At 39.9% G+C, this 16,779-nt stretch overlaps 1 protein-coding gene across 3 annotated transcripts; it reads right to left on the bottom strand.

The window, feature by feature from the left end:
- Window positions 1-1,881: 1,881 nt before the first annotated feature.
- On the bottom strand, window positions 1,882-16,384 carry ilvbl (ilvB (bacterial acetolactate synthase)-like). 3 transcript variants are annotated; one of them, XM_030067628.1, is made up of 15 exons: window positions 16,129-16,384; window positions 15,896-16,029; window positions 14,082-14,283; window positions 12,252-12,379; window positions 11,275-11,525; window positions 10,862-10,961; window positions 10,169-10,266; window positions 8,816-8,952; window positions 8,312-8,446; window positions 7,787-7,901; window positions 7,120-7,289; window positions 6,430-6,500; window positions 6,271-6,342; window positions 3,693-3,798; window positions 1,882-3,497 (listed from the first exon to the last, which is right to left on the bottom strand). In XM_030067628.1, the coding sequence occupies exons 2-15, from the start codon at window positions 16,007-16,009 to the stop codon at window positions 3,319-3,321; spliced, it is 1,878 nt and encodes a 625-aa protein (XP_029923488.1). In that variant the 5' UTR covers window positions 16,010-16,029; window positions 16,129-16,384; the 3' UTR covers window positions 1,882-3,318. The 3 variants fall into 3 exon arrangements, with proteins under 3 accessions (XP_029923488.1, XP_029923487.1, XP_029923489.1); XM_030067627.1 differs by having other exon boundaries at window positions 16,202-16,384; XM_030067629.1 differs by having other exon boundaries at window positions 16,305-16,372.
- Window positions 16,385-16,779: the final 395 nt, after the last annotated feature.

Raw genomic sequence — 16,779 nt, 5'->3', positions numbered from 1 at the left:
TTCAGGTGCTGTACGAAATATCACAATCTATGTGCACACGAGCAGTTTTTTGAAATCACAATCGTATACCAGGATCCACCTATGGGGGCGGTGTCTGGAGACCAATAGTACCTCACCAATAAACATGCACCTTTAGATCGGACAGTAGAACACAAAGTAACATCTGGTTGTTATTTATTTATTTATTTATTTATTTATTTATTTTAACCGAGAAACACCTGAACGCGCGACTTAAGTCCTACTCTGGACCTTTCAACTTGCAAGGAGAAACTACGAGCCGCACTTAAAGGCAGCAAAAGTAATTTGTGATTAGGCAGGACTCCGGCTGGCTGACGTCAAACTAGGACCGTCTTAATCAAGCCGCAAGACATGAACACAACACAGCCAGGGCGTTACTATCATTTGCTACTATCACTTCAGCCAATCAGTACAGGCCTTTGAAAAATACTCCATCGACTCAAATGTTTATTATTAAGGGCAAGAATCATCTTCTCAATCAGCTCTTGGTGACACCAGACATTGTGTAGATTTTATTTTCGTCCAACGGTGCCACTATAGTCTACTACTGGCTCAAATGCTATAAAATGTATTTCACATATGCACTATAATACGTACAGCTGCTTACTGTCTGTTTTTTTTTTTCCTCCACTCATGACACTCCCAGCATTAAAAGAAAGTCATCTGCAGGTGCTCTGCTCTTTCCTCCCCCTCACACGACTGATGAGACGTTTTGTTGCCCACCATAAACTGCTGCTTGTTACATCTGCAATGTGTGCACCTGTTGTATTACGCAAATTGCAGGCCTTTGGAGACAGTGGTATGCTACTTGAATATCTCATGTCGCACCATTCAGAAATCAGATATTTAACGACCAAATTGTAGGTTGCACAACATTTTGTTCCAGCGGTAGAGGCTTATTTGCGTGGGGGGATCTAAACTATTCTGTTCCTGATATGAGAAACCAAACGCAGACCACCGCCATGAAACACTACCCCCTTTGCTTTGGAATCCAGTCTTTAAATCTGTGCACAGTGCTCCATTATCACACCAACAGATCTCCAAAAACATGATTGGACAAAATCAGACCTGCAAAGCAATTATTACGACTGTGGCTTATTACAAAGCCATAGGTTATGTACTGTACTTGTGGAAAAAATACATGCTGTATTTCCCTTGACAAAAATGCACGTCAGCACAGGCTGCCTCTGTGTAAAAGCGTTAACCTGCCATCTACTGTTAGAGAAGAAAACTGCACAACAAAACTTTTAAAGCATTGATATCTCTATCTTTGCCAAAAAAAAAAAGTAGTGATTCTCATTGTTCAGTGTTTCTGTCTGATGTTATGTCCAGCAATGTTAAATGTAAAAGACTATTAGATGCATATATGCCCAAAATTCAGTCATCAGGCAGAGTAAACCAAATGACCAGGTGTGGATTTCTTAAAAGCCATTTATCGTCCCCGTACATTCCCTTTTCCTCTTTTTAACTCCAGTGCTGCAATCTAGGGCTAACACAAGGAGAACAACAATATTTGAATGTGTCTCACGATGAAGTAAGTTTAAAGCGGCAAAGTAGCACTGAAGTCCAGCAGGTTTCACTTTAAAGGTCTGTTAGGTCAAGGGTATATGCAGCAAACCACAGAGTGATGGACAGTGTCATGAAAATAGTGCTTTTTTGATGGCACTATCTGCTATAACTTAATATGGGTGCAGTCAGTGAGATGTTACATTACAAATCATAAATCAGAATTTATTAGATAGATTTTTTTTGCATGAACAATTTTTTAGCCGTCATCCATGACGTCAGTAAGACCAAACATACATTACATAGACAAACTGTTCGCTGGGACCATTAAAATACAAATTTCCACACAAAACAGACTCAATTTCTTTCAATTTATTTGTGATTGAATCTAAACAAACATATTTTTTGGTCAAAAGCTCAAATGTCTGATTTGTTTAAGTGAGGTGATTTGCATTCACCTAGTGAGTACATATGTTATGGTAGTTATAGTGCAATAGGCATTTTTTTTTTTAGATCATAGCCCCACACCACTGCATACAAGTTACAATTAAATATCATTTGAATACATAACAACTAAATCAGCAGACATACTTGTTTGAATTCTACATTTCAATGAATTTGATTGTGCAATCAAAAGTTAAAGGCATACTTTGACATATTGAAATTAACATGTTTTTTTTCATGAAATACACAAACAGATGGACAGTATCAGTTGTGATAGGTTATTAAAGCAACAGTTAACCCTGCTCTACAGTGGAAGTCTTTCTGAACAAGCTGCAAATAAAAAGAAAAAAGTCTTTACATTGATTTTTACAAAAATATTTGTTTCTGCAGTATTTAAGGTGAGAGTTAGGCATTCTGTCTTTAATGACAAATTCCTTCAACAAGACCAAAAGACAATAAACCGGACTGGCTGCTTTTTAACAGTTATCTATGAATAAACCATGGTTGCTGACATATTACCACAATGGTATTCAATGTAAACAGCAATCTGTCAAAAAATGCTAAATGTCCACTTCATAACAGCAAAAAAGGCATACTGGTCAGATTTCCTTCGTAAAACCAATACTCTCTCTCAAGCAGAATAATTGAATTAATTCTTTTATTTACATGAAATGTCCTAATAGAGAACAAAATGAAGTTCCCGAATAGTTTATATCCCTCAGCAAAGCACACAGTTTGCATTTTTCCTCCTTTCCCTTCTTAAATGCAGCAGTTGTGCTGTTTTACAGCATAACGTGAAAAGCTTTAGTGTTTCTAGGCTGGCAGATCTTAAGCTATATTTAACGTTAGTAGACTGTTTCTCTTTATTTTTATTTATGTTGCATACCCGAACATAGGTTTATGAGCAGTCAACCTGTGATATTAGCTGCCTTCATGGTCACCACCATCTTCAAAATAATTATCAATTACTGAGATATCAGAGTCATGGCTCTGTAGTTTGCAAGTTCACACATGTTACCAGTATTGACTAATGTATAAAGATAAATGCAAGTGACATGGCGACAGATACCATATTGATAGCTGACTGTTCATGAACTCATACAGGGGATGTGCGTGCTATTAAGTCAAAATCTCTCACCAAAGTGAAACATCACTTTAAGGGCACACAGGATTAACAGAGGTCTGATAAGGACTGGGCTGGGCTTTAAATAGTATCCAATCCGCCTTTTCCTTGTAACCCTTCTTTGACCTTGCCTGTAAAAAGTGTTTTGAGGCAAGCCAAAAAAGACTTGCAAGTGAAGGAGAAAGAACGCTGTGTTTCAGAGAGCCGAGGCACAGCTGTGGCCTCCTCTATATAGAGATGGAGCCCTCTCTGAAGCCGGTCACCCCAATCAGCACATTGAGGAGTGTGGCCTTGCCTTCTCGACTCTCCTTCTGAGCCTGACTGATTATGTCACTTAGCCTGTCCTCGTCCTCGCGTCCTATTAGGTAGCCCTTGCCACCAAAACCATCTGCAACTATATGATAATCTGCAAAAGGAGGAGAAAGGAGATAACTGTTATTTGTCTCAGTGAATGTCAATAAATCACATTAAAACAAACTCTGTACAGACAGTGAAATATAACTGACACTGTAAGCTACTGCAGGGCAATATATCAATACTAAGATATGAGAATAGATATCACATTATGGTGATTTGATTCATCACTACACAGAACATGTACCTGTAAATGCGAGGCCACAAGCCACATTGCTGCCCAATATGGACACCTGGTCTCTGGAGATCTGACTCCAACATGCATCGTTGCCCACTAGTGCGATAACTGGTGTCTGGGAGGAAAAAACAACACGGGGAAGAGCAGAAGAAACAAATTAGTAAAATGTATGATTTACTGTACTTAACTGCTACAAAGAACATACAATACAATACACAGTTTTTTGAGCTGATAGTCTTAAAATTTTACCATCGTCATGCCAAAAAAAGAAAACAGTCGATATTTGGAGTGTGTCTGCCAGACTTTTTGTCTTGGTGGAAATGCCACACCTCCTTGCTAATGAATGTGGAAAGTTGGTCAGTGCTGCTTTGACCCATGACCCATGACCAATTTTCTGATATTACTTGACCTCCCCCACTGCCATGCCTCCTTAATGCCAACTGATCCAAAAGGTTAATCACTTCTTCGCTGTGTTGCGAATCCATCCACTACTTTTTAAACTAACCTGCTGACAGGCAGACAGCTAGACAGGGTGGACTGGCCAGTATTCAACTGAAAATAAAAGATCCATATTGTCCTAGTCATATCAGTGTAATATTATATTGCTCTTTCTGCAGTGCATATGGAGAAAGGTGGTTTCAACTAAATTGCCTTTCTCTGCATGTTTTTATGCAGCACTACGCTATTAACCAAATACTGATTCTATGCACTAACTCAGAAATATAGTTTTTACCCATTTACTCCTTACTATTGCTAGTGTAAGAGTTAATATTGACAAAGACAAAGTTAGTTAAGCTCAATTCGCCAGGTAGTTAATTTCTGTACACCATAATTACAAGTTGGATGGTGTAGTAAACTTCATTTAATGTTCAGCACCTATGTTGTTGTGAGTATGGTATTTGCTTTTGTTGTATGTTTAGTTATAGCAGTATAGGTAGACAGGTGGACAGAAGAAGAAGAAGGCAGGGAGTCAGACAGGAGGAAAAGACTACTGCTGCCTTATGGTTTATGCTGCTCACTAAAGTTTTGAGAAGAGCTCAAGTGTCTGGCTGTACTTTAAAGGAACAGAGACAACAAAGCACCCATGATGCTTACAAAAGCACTACTTATTCCAGCACAGGGCTGTACTACGAAGGAGGCTCAACATACCCAGGCTTTGTGTTCACTATCAGGCTCAACAAAACCTGAAGCTCCAGTCAAAGTTAAGTGGTATCACGACGGTGGTTATCATCAAGGTTTGTTAAGTCCGGCTGTCAGCTTTGTGCTCTATGCGCATTCACATAAAAGGGGGCGTTTTGGCGTCATATGATTCTACTTCCGCGAAAAATGGACCGTTCACGGGCTGCATATTTCACGCAAGAGGAGCAGCTTGTCCTCATGGAAAGCTATGAAAATTTTTAAAATAAAATTAACGCTAAGAGCAACACTGTGGCTGCAAGTAAGGCAAGAGAGAAGTGCTGGCAGAAAATTGCTGACCGAGTGAATGCCTATGTCAACAATGACTCTCATTATATTCTATATATTCATTCAGTATTATAAATTTTAGTTTAGAAATATGTAACTTCAGTAGCTTTATGGGAGTGTTGCCTAGGAATTGGAGGTAAAGCCTGAGGTTAAGTCAGGTGACTGAAGGTGTGTGTGGGTGAGTCTAGCAGTGTCGGACGGAGCAGGCGGTGGTTACCATGGTTACATGACAATTTTGACCACTATTTACGCTGCTTAGAGCTACTTGTCAGTAGTTTCAGATAACTGTTCGTTACATTTGAAGTTTAACTAGAATTATGGAGCCATTTCTGTTGATGTTTGTTTGCTCCTTTTTTGTTAAATCTTTTTTTTTTTTCTAAATGGGAATAAGTGGCGTTTGGAGTGCATTTGAATCACCATGGGCTGCTCCCGTCCAATCATCACCTTCGGATGCCGTGACAGTCACCGTTATAATATAAGGAGTTTCCTTTAAAAAAGTAGGCTACTATAACAAAGTCTGTGATACAAAGGGATATTTATAACAAACGTGAAGTCTGTGCACCGCTAATAGTACTATAACTGCATTGTGCAGGTATAGGCTACTATTAGCGCCACGCACACCGTTTGCCCTACTGTGAGCGCACAACTTCTATCTGTGGCATTCCTGACACTTGGCTCAACAAGTGAGCAAAGTGTAGCGTATTCCCTCAGATGAAAATCTATACCGCTCATGGAGAATATCGTCAGGAAATGCCAATCCTCTTTGTCTCCATGAGCCACAGACAATCCTGGCTCCCAGCTCCACCGGATCCATCAATGAACGGTGACGCCATCCCCAAAAAGAGTTAAATGGTGAGATAGCGCCGCTTTTATAGCCGGGCGGGGTTAAACTTAGCTCATAACCTGGTCGGGACCAGGTTATGAGCTAAGCATAAGTTACCATGGTGATCTAGCCGGGTTAAAAGAGAGCCACCTTCGTGATACAGGAAAGCCTGGCTTTAGACTCAACATACCTCGCTAACCCACTAAACCTGCTTCGTAGTACACCTCTCAGTTATTGCACATTTGTTTATTCAGTGTCATTTAAATGCATAAAACTCAGATGGTGTGTTAGTAGTTCTACCTTGTGTCGGGTGAATGTGTCAAACTCTGCCACACTGTATCCTAAGGAGCCATCACCATAGATTATCCACACCTGAAAATAAACAAAGTGAAACAGGAAGAACTGCTTATGTGATGAATACACAAAGGACTTTCATAAAAGCCTGAATTAATACTCTACCTCAGATTCAGGACGGCACAGCTTTGCCCCTAGAGCAAACCCTCCTCCGACTCCCAGAGTCCCAAAGGCACCTGGAAGGACATGAACAATGATTTCATGCCAATAAGACTGCAAATTAAAGAAGAAAGCATGCTCAACCTCAAATTGTAAACAGTCTGTCATGTACTGCAAGTCTATAGTATTGATAGACCTTATTTAATATTGCTATAATCTTAAAGTCGAGATGAAATTTAAAATGCCTTTTAACCCTGTTATATCACCCTCCTGGTCATCACTGTGCATTTATTTAACGATACAAGCTAAAAAACAAAATACAACAAAATATGACACACTAACATAGGTAAAAACCAACCAATTTTAGCCAATAATATCATGACAGCCACCTGTCAATCAGTCTTCTACTTTTACAATCACAGTCAAATTAACACTCAAATCAAATCCCAAATGTCCTGTCTGTCAATCCCATTTCTCTCGGAAATACGTCACCATACGGAATTGGATACTTTCGAAATGTTCAAATCACGGAGAGTACTAGGTTTTCATAAGAACTGCAGTTTTTCCATACACTTGATTACTAATTATTCAACTTGCTTCAAATATTATTTTTTTCAAAATAATTTCATTTGAGTCATAAGCCGTCCTCTCTGACCACAGCAGTTCTTTGTAAGCTCAGTCCCATTGGACTCTGACCTGGATCCAACCAGCGTAAAGGTCCTCTCGGTCTCATGATGTAAGCTGCAGTGCCGACAAAATCCCCCCCATCAGCAACAATGATGCTGTCATCTGACATCAGCTCGTCCACACAATGTAAAACTTTCAAAGGATTTAAATGCCGCTCTGTCTTCTCATCAGCTTTACACCTGCAGGCACAAACAAAACAAACTCCAATTCACTGAGAGATGACAAGAAGGCTTGGAGAGGTTCTGTGGTCCAATTATTAGCCATTGCTGCGTTGCATTCATGTAATCTTATGTTCATTTACCACATGACTGAATAGTTAAATTCAGTGGCTAGAACTGGGCTAAACTTGATCTCAGTGGCATAAACACCTGATGAATTATAGCCTATTTGTTGTTGCCATTGTATGGATGTTACTTGATAACATGTCCACAAAGATCACCTAAAAATCACTGCTGCATTATTTATTTGGACCCTGCTCAGACACAGGAATATGCAATTAGACAACAAACCTGATGATCAAAGACCTGGCTAAGTTCAGGATGTACTTGTGTTAAAGCAGAGGAATTTGTCCCGGTGTCATTGTTTCAGAGAAAAACTGGTAATATATAGTTCTACACTGCATGCAGACGCACTTGGCAGAAAGATAAGAGGACTTCATAACAGTTAGCCTGTTTACCGGTTTGCATTTTCTTTGGTAACATCTCCTGCCTTGAGTTTCTGAGGCCACTCCTCTGGGCATCTGTGGCCCTTCAGGCCTTTGGAGAGCCGTAACAGGAATGAGCCAGCATCACCTAAAATAGACAAATGTTTACGTTTTAGGTTTTAGCTGCCACTTTATCAAGAAGAACTTGAAAGTAGCAGTAACACAGGTTTAAAAGGCCCGAGTGCCAACAGTACAAGCAAAGGGGGGGAGGGATCAGACTGACAATAACAATATTAGACAACCAAACAATGGTAAAGAGTAAAAGAGTAAAAGTTACAAAACCTAGACAATAAAGAAATATTTCTTCAGTCCTGCACTAATCATGTAAGCTAAAGAGGTGATTGGTAAAGAATTAGGAGTCAGTGAGAAAAGGCAGCATGTTTTTCTCCTATAGAACAGAAAACTGTTCAACAAGCCCCTAAAGACTGGGAAATTGCAGAGTCATGTTACTATACATCTCTTTACCTTACATCATGAAATCAGCTGTTCTGGACATACCTTGAATTGCTACAGTGGGTTTCCAGAACAAATCGGAGTTTTTCAGCAGCTGTTTCTTGTCCCTGTTGACAGCGATGATCGTGCTGCGCCTGTTCAGAACTCGGCCGTAGCTCAGGCGGAAGTCGCACACCGTACCTGGAGACACAAACTGCACTTACGAGGATGCCTCTTGGCTTTCTGGATAAACACTGTCTACTTTCTAAAATTTGATCGGCGCTGGTCTGAGCACATTTCAGCCAGTAGCAGCATCTCATCATCAGTCAGTGAAATCTTTAAAATAATAGTTGTAATTCAATCACTTTTGACTGCACTGATTAGAATTTGTATCTTAGCATTTTGTCATTTTAACAAGTCATTTTAACGAGTGATTTAAAAGTCTTTGTAGTTAGTATTATTTATTATCAGTAGCATTAAATATCAGCATTACTATTATTTTATTAGTACACAATCACAGCAATTATAACCCTGCACGTCAAGAGCACATTGTGAGGCTGTATGTCTGACCTGCCAGCAGCACCAAGTCAGCCTCCTTCAGTGCGTCTCGTCTGTTCTGTCGGATGTGGATGGGACTGTTCTTACCCAGAATGCCACGGGCCATGCCACCAAGGAAGCAAGGGATGCCCAGGGTTTCCAAAGCCTTTCTGTAAAACAGGTAAAAACGCTTGGAGAATCTGAGTTTGCCAACAGTATGTACTGTTTCTCAAGTTTGCTCCCTGTGCTCCTCTCCTCCTGATTAAAAACAATAATGCAACACTGACAGGATACAATATTGTAAGGTAAATATGTCTGAAGCTACTGCTGACACATTTTTACGCAATTTGTTTAAATTACTAAATGAGACTGTATGGACGGCAAGAATGAAAATGACTGTTGCCAGGCAATAAATAAAGGTCAATACTCTTGTACCCATGAACATCCATATATAACAGAGCAATGCAGGATAAAGAAAGAGAATATTTTATGATTCAATCATCTGCAAAAGGAAGAGGAAGGCAGTATGAAGTAGGGCTGGGCGATTATGGCAGAAATCAAAATCACAATTAATTGAAAATTTTACCTCGATTACGATTAATGAACAATTATTACCGATTGTTATAGCTTGAATCTTTTGCAAACAAAACGGCAATGTCAAACTACAAAAAGAAATCGCGGAAATTATAGGGCCCTACCACTGTTATAAAAAAATAGCAGCGCAACTTGTGGGCGTTATCCTGGTAATTTCTCTGTGTGAGAAATACAAGGTTTGGCATGTGAGCGTGTGAACGGGTTGAAATGCGTGTCTCATGCCCAATGCATGAGACTTGAGAGCCCTGCTATATAGTAAGCAGGCTATATTAATTTCTCAGAATTTTGCTCCCTAATGATTATTATTATCATTATTATTATTATTATTAGTAGTAGTAGTAGTAGTAGTAGTACAATAATTAATCATCAGTATCTAGGCTATATGTTATTATCATATCTATATTATTCTTATTCTTATTCACTACCCAGAATCACGAAGCGACGGACGTATGGCGTCATGACATCAGTTAGCTTCTGTTGTTCTTAGCAGCCAAGCTGTGTGCTGCCTGTGGGCTAAACGATGCAGTGAGGCTCTTTTGGCGGCTCTCTTTTTAATCCGTGCTGTTTAAACTGCTGGAAGTTTGCAGTTTACAGCCTGAGTGAGGAGGAACGGACCATGTTTACGATGACAACAGGAGCATTTTCTGATGTGACGTATTGTGGTGTGGTGTGGTAACCGGAATAACCGACATGGGCAGGATTATGTCGGTTAAGGGCCCTAAATGTCGGTTTCGATTATTTTTCGATTAATTGCCCAGCCCTAGGATGAAGTGGACCTGAAGTACGCCTTACTTGATGTCATCGGCAGGCGTAGGGGGAAGTGTCACCTGGCTGCCCAGCACAATAACAGGTTTCTTGGCTCGGCTCAGCAGCTCTATACACTTTTGGACCTGAGTTTGTATTAAAGAAAAGATGATCAACACCACCTTAAAGACCCCATGAAATGGACATTCTTAATTTCATCCCGTTTCCCGTTGAAACGGGATGTTTGGGTGGGACACGGTGCAGGGAAGGATCATTCACAAGTGTAAACCAACCGGATATCACTTGGGGAGGGACACAATTTTATTTGAAGGGATCGGTGGATGAGAGAAGATTTGTGAAGTTTTTACTGGTTGAAATTTGAATTTTCACCCACTAGTGCAGGATGATGTCACTATTTAAAATACACAGGAAGTAGAAGTCATGTGAGGTCATTCATGGCAACTTTAAAAAAGGTTTACCCCTTAGTTATTTAATTACTTTCCATGGTAATGGGGGCATCCTTGAGAAGATATACTGTTTATAGTTTGTCCCAAATGAAGCCACTGAAGCAGAGCCTGGGTTTCTGGGTGATAATCTGACTCATTTAGGGTTTGTAATATTCAATAAACAATCAGTAGATACAGGTAATTTTCTTACACAGTTTAAAATATTTAACTGATATATCCAATATGAACAGGAATAAAAGTCAGAGTGAGCTATGTAGAATGAGAGCAGTCTCACCTGATCATCTGTGGCGTATGGGATGTCAACAGGGAGTGGAGACACATCTCTGGCCTCCCACGCTCCAGCAAAAATGTTCATGACGTGGTTTTTGAGGTACCTTACAAGAAGGAGACCATCACATTACATTACCTCCATACATGTCAAATTTCATCAGTTATTCATTCATGTGTCACAATGCAACAACATCTCAGCATATAAATGTTCATATGTGCATTTGTCATTTGTAGTTGTGTGTGCAGACACTCTTCACACTGTTTGTTTCATACTGGGGTATTTTTGTATTTGTCTGTCGTAACTCGGCCGTCTTTTGTCACACAGTATAATTTTATTTTACTTTTATCTGCACATATTGGACATATATAATATATAAGATATAATAAATTAACTGCACAGAAATTATGACAACATACCAGGTGACGATTTTTCCCATCAGGCCTTTAGGGGGATTTTTAACCTGAACCTCTTCGGCCACCAGGTGAAAGGGGTAAAGTGTGTCGATGGGGATCTCGATGAAAACAGGGCCAGGGGTCCCAGACTGGGCGATGGCCAGCGCCTTCCTGACCGTAGGCACGATCTCCCTGACAGTCCTGATGGAGGCACAGAACTTGCACAGCGGCTTGAAGAGAGACATCTGGTCGATGTCCTGCAGTGCTCCTCTACCCTGCAGCACAGCCACAATTTACAGAGAGGTTAGGCAACCATGCTGGAAAGGGTTTAGATGAAGTGTAACATAGTTAAAAACGTATTAAGTATTTTGACATTCAACAGGTCGTTTGCATTTCCAGGAGCAGCAGCAGTACCCATTCCTGAAAGCATTCTGTTTTGTTCGGTTATTCCATGCTTGGGAAATCACAAGAAATGGTACTTATTTACCGAATCATAACCAAAATTTTGAAAATGATACCAATAACTCTTGATACCTGATAGCTCACTCTGTAACTTAGTTGTAATGTAATTTGTATGTTTGAATAGTGGAAACACTTCAATTTGCAGTCATGTTTAGAGGACTGTAAATCAAAATGAGAACACATAATCAGACTGTACTGTGCTTTGTTTTCTTCTTGAAGGCTTTGTTGCACTTGTAACTCAGTGTTCTTACTTTAATGAAGCCTATTTATTTGCATACTGTGTACTTGTTAATGTTTACACTGAGTTTTTTAAAAAAGGAGTGTGTGATGAGTGGGATTTCTGGTGTTGCCATGGTATTGACTCGGTTTTGAGAATTGTGGAATTTAACTGATATTGGTGTCCACCACATTAAAGTTGTGCTATCATGACAGCCTCACTCCATTCTGTTCTATTCAAACACACAGCATGATGGACAGCTTGCACATAGTGAAAGTTTATATTCAAATCACTCTCATCTGAGTCCGCTGCTGGCTCTGACCTGGAGAAGAGTGGCAGCAGCTCCTCCCATGAGCAGCAGCGGGGACTCGGCCATCTGAGCGTTCTTCACTGCCGTCACTGTGTTGGTAAGGCCCGGGCCGGCGGTCACGACCGCCACACCGACAGTGCCTGATGGACAGACAATCACAGTAGCAATCAACAAAACTGACAAATTGACTCGTCCAACAAAACCACTCCCAATGGACAATCGCAAAAAGTTTTTATTATCCTGACCTACGTTTAGAGGTGAGACATTTTCATAGTGAAACTGAAAACTGTGATTCTGCAGTCCTCACTTCACCAAACCGTTCTTGAACGTCAAGTTATTATTGTCATTATAACTTATTTAACCGACACCGAAAGCATTTATGATGTCGAGCATTTAACATTTTTCAGCAAGCAAACACAACATTAGCAAATGCCTCATTCAGCTCTTTGAGAGATTCTTGATATTTGTTTGAATTACTAAGGAATTTTTTTTCGAGCCAAACTGTTACATCAATCCAACTGTGGCCTAAAAACCGAGGTACAAACCGAAACGTGGAAGAAGGTGAAATGTTACACCCATGACTATGCTGCTCACTAATTTAATGTCACGCTGATGCTACACAGACAGTTTGCAAACCTCGGCTCCTGAAAACCACAGTATGGTTTAATGAGATGGACCTGAACTGCCGACTATCGTGCCATAATAACCATGAGATAATAACCATAACCAGTTATGCCAATGTGGTGATTAATTGAGATAACAAATCTATTAATTAACAAATATCTCTGTCTCCATAGTACGTAGCACAGTGCAGGGCCATAAAAAGGTAACAATGACTGGATGTTGCACGAGAATGTGTACATTAGGTCCTGTGACAAAGGCCATGACATGTCTGATTACTTTTTATCTTTACCCTTTTTTTCTTTCTGGCAGTACAGTGATTGATAACAATTAAAATATGCTTATTTATATAGCACCTTTAAAACAATGTTACAAAGTGCTCTACAAAAGCATCAGAGTAAAAAAGGATAACTGCAGAAGTTATAACAGATTAATACATTAAAAACAAGAAATGTGAATAAAGGGTAAATAAAGACATAAAATTAAAAACTAAAAAAAGAGCCTAAAAAGTGAATTTTGGGAATGGATTTAAAGGTTGCACCTGACTTCGGGCCTTTAATAGCCACGTTTTCTAATGGACTGAGGAAGACCTTGGCCCATTGCTACGAATGGGTGACATATTGATGTTATATTGAAATGCTGATATGAGCAATCACCTGGTATTTGCATATTGTAAGATAAGATAAGATAAGATAAACTTTACTAATCTCCACCAGGTAAATTCATATGCTACAGCAGGTCACCAGAAATAGAGGAAAAAAGAGGAAAAACATTAAACGAGTTATATATGATTTTAAAAATGATTTAAAAAACTTTGTAAAATGTACACACTATATGCACAATATGCACCTTCCACATTACACAGGTATACAAATATGAAGCTAGTAATATGAACCTGTAATATTGTCATTTGACCGTAAGAGTTATTTCCTGGTTTTATAAGCTGCATTACAGTAAAAGGATATGATTTTCATAACTTGCTCTTGGTGTTGTGTTATTAGCCTCTCCCTACTTGGTTATCATGTCCACATTAACAATGACTGTTTTTCAAAATATATTGTGTATAAATATCCTATGAAACCACTTACAGCCATTCCTACAATACTGTATCCAGGTATTCAGTCAAACATAATGTGATGTTTTATTCTGCCACATGACCCAGCCCTACAGAGGCTGTGGCTGATGGTTGTATATTTATTTATTTCTTGTGTGATATGGCACCTGAAAGCCTCGCCACGGCATCCGCAGCGAAAACAGCAGTGGCCTCGTGTCTGGTGTCCACGATGCGGATGCCCAGCTTCTCACAAGCCACGAGGATGGGTGAGATGTGTCCGCCGACAAGAGTGAAAACAAATTTGATGCCGTGAGCCCGGAGCACCTCTGCCACGCTCTCACCGCCATTACGGGGGCTCTTGGTCTCTGTCTGGAGAGAGACAGCAGTGAGAGGATTTAGACCAATGTGGACACAAAAAGGAAAACAGGCCGTTAGTTTTGGTCAGAGGAATATTCTGTGTACAAAACCATTCGTTAGATAGACAAGTAAAAACAACATCTAAATTATATTTATTAGCTATTGAATAACACTCATTACTAGGGGAGGGAAGAGAATTGATTCACTTCAGTATCACTGTTCTTTTTTTTAAAATTACTGAATCAGTTTAAAATAAAGATACTGGCATCATATGAAACTAGCTGAACTCAGGAATCTGTTGTTATCCAGCCTGCCATGCTAGACAAGGTGGCTAAATATCGCTCCAAAGTAAATTTTGGCAAGAAAAAACCTGGCATTCTCAACGGGGTCCCTTGACTTTTGACGTCAATACATCTGAGTGAAAATGGGCTCTGTGGTCACCCAGGGGTCTTCCCTTTGCAGACGTGCCCACCTTATGCTAATCCCACGTATTCTATAATGCTGTATTTCTGCAGACTGGGGCCTAAACAGTCTTGGAGTTAAATTAATTCTATATAACCAAGAAACTGAGACTCCTGTGGATTCAATGAGCCCAGTTTTATTCATGTGTGATGACGTTAGCTCTCAAAATAGCCATTTCATTGTAGTGAGACAACTTTTTGAAACTTGATGTCAAATCTTTTGTGCCCTTTAAGATACTCGCAGCCTCATGAAACTGTACAGCCACAAACTAGAGGATAATTCAAAGAGCAATATTGCAATAAATCATAATATCAAATCACAATACATATCAGAGCAGCACCCAAGTATCATAATAGTATCAAATCAGGAGATGAACGTATCGTCCCAGCCCTACGGACCATCAGTCTCAAAAGAAGCCAAAAAGGGCAAATGTACTGAAACCTCTATCAATTTGCTACATGAACTCATGTCAAGGATAAACCACTCACATGTGTAATCAGTGTGAGCTGGGAGGGCCACTTTAAAGGTCATCTCTCTCACCTATCCTGTCACTCTATTGCCATTGCATAATTCCCAATAACCACACATTGTCCAGGACTGTAATGGTGATGTGCTTCTGAGCTTTGTGCAATCCCACTAAGAGCAAGGATGTTATGATAGCCTTTGTGCTAAAAAGCCGCATGGCTGTTCAAAGTTTACCTCCTCTCTTGTTACATGAGTGGAGTCCCTGCAGCAGCTTACCTTTCACCTGGCGTACAGAGCACAGGTGACAATACAAGTTTGCTCGCTGCTTGCTGGTGTGTGTGTGTGTGTGTGTGTGTGTGTGTGTGTGTGTGTGTGTACTGCCTCGGAGCGATTTTAAAGCAAAGACTTGACTTCTGATAGGTGCAGGTCTGTTTGTTTTACTGTGCTGATTGTTTTAATATTTTTGGTACGGACTGCAGATGGAAATTAGCTTCCTTGCTAAATCTGGTGCACTCATCTTTTTATTCTTGTGAATAGCTTATGAAAGTGCACACTGTCCGTTATAAATTGAATAAATACATTTAAACAAATGAAGAGCAAACAGGCAACACAGCACTGACAACGCAAGTAAAGCAGAACAGAATAGAGGTTATTTTTGCTATTTCAGGATATATAGTCAAGAAAAAAAAAAACCCACCTTGTGAAGCAACTGATACAGCAAGCCAAGTTTGTAGGCTGTAAACACAAGCCCTCCCAGCGCAATGCCCGCAAAGCAGCCGAGAAATGTGCAAATGTCTCCAAACGGCTCCATCTCCGGGTGCAGAAGTAAGGCTGTGGGTGTAAACTGAAATTAATTATGTATTTTGTGATCCGGACTTACTCTTAACACGTCTTAATTGAGCAGCTCCCCTGGTTGTCAGGCTAGGCTACCTACTACCGCCACTGTCCAGGATACTGTAACGCTACAACTTCTACACGCCCATTGCGAAAGCCGTCATTTTACCAGGTTATTCACTGCAAAGCCAGCTCATGTAAAGCTATACTCTACAGAAAGTGAAGACCACGAGGTGGACTCTTCGTCAACTTGAAATGACCGATAAATGCACCTTCCTTCTTCTTGTACTACTCTTCCCGTCGCACAGCGGTGTCAGGACGCCACCAGCGATTTAGCGTAAGAGTCACTGGCGTCAAGCTAACGAGGCTTAACTACAGCACTTCCGGCCAGTATTTTCAGAATAAACCTGTGACACAACTTGTCAGAATTAAATAGCCGTAAATTATATTAAAAAAAAAAAAAAAAAAAAAAAAGGTCGAACTTGAGAAACAAATAAGTGAAATTGAGCAACAGTGAGAACTGTCTGTGGTGATAATCTGCCGTAAATTTAAATGCTTCTTTTTCGCAGGACATTATCATAACCATATTGGCCACAATAGATAATCTGGACGGCTTGAGAGGGTCTTTTAAATTTTAACCAATTAGCTGCCATGCATTTAAATTTGGCTTTAGATTTAAATTCATATATTAGAGACATATTTGCACAAGATGTAAAAGAACAACGTGATTTTTTTTTTTTTAAAGAA

The sequence above is a fragment of the Myripristis murdjan genome, chromosome 13 (genome assembly GCF_902150065.1).
Source record: "Myripristis murdjan chromosome 13, fMyrMur1.1, whole genome shotgun sequence".
Lineage (NCBI taxonomy): Eukaryota > Metazoa > Chordata > Actinopteri > Holocentriformes > Holocentridae > Myripristis > Myripristis murdjan.
This window is presented reverse-complemented; position numbering and strand designations above follow the sequence as displayed.

Excerpts from the sequence above, each read along its gene's own strand:
- ilvbl (XM_030067628.1), bottom strand. The coding sequence starts at position 16,009 with ATGGAGCCGTTTGGAGACATTTGCACATTTCTCGGCTGCTTTGCGGGC. Across the intron at positions 12,380-14,081 it reads TGCCGTGGCGAGGCTTTCAG|GCACTGTCGGTGTGGCGGTC; the intron begins GTGCCATATCAC and ends TCTGTCCATCAG. Across the intron at positions 10,267-10,861 it reads CATACGCCACAGATGATCAG|GTCCAAAAGTGTATAGAGCT; the intron begins GTGAGACTGCTC and ends ATACAAACTCAG.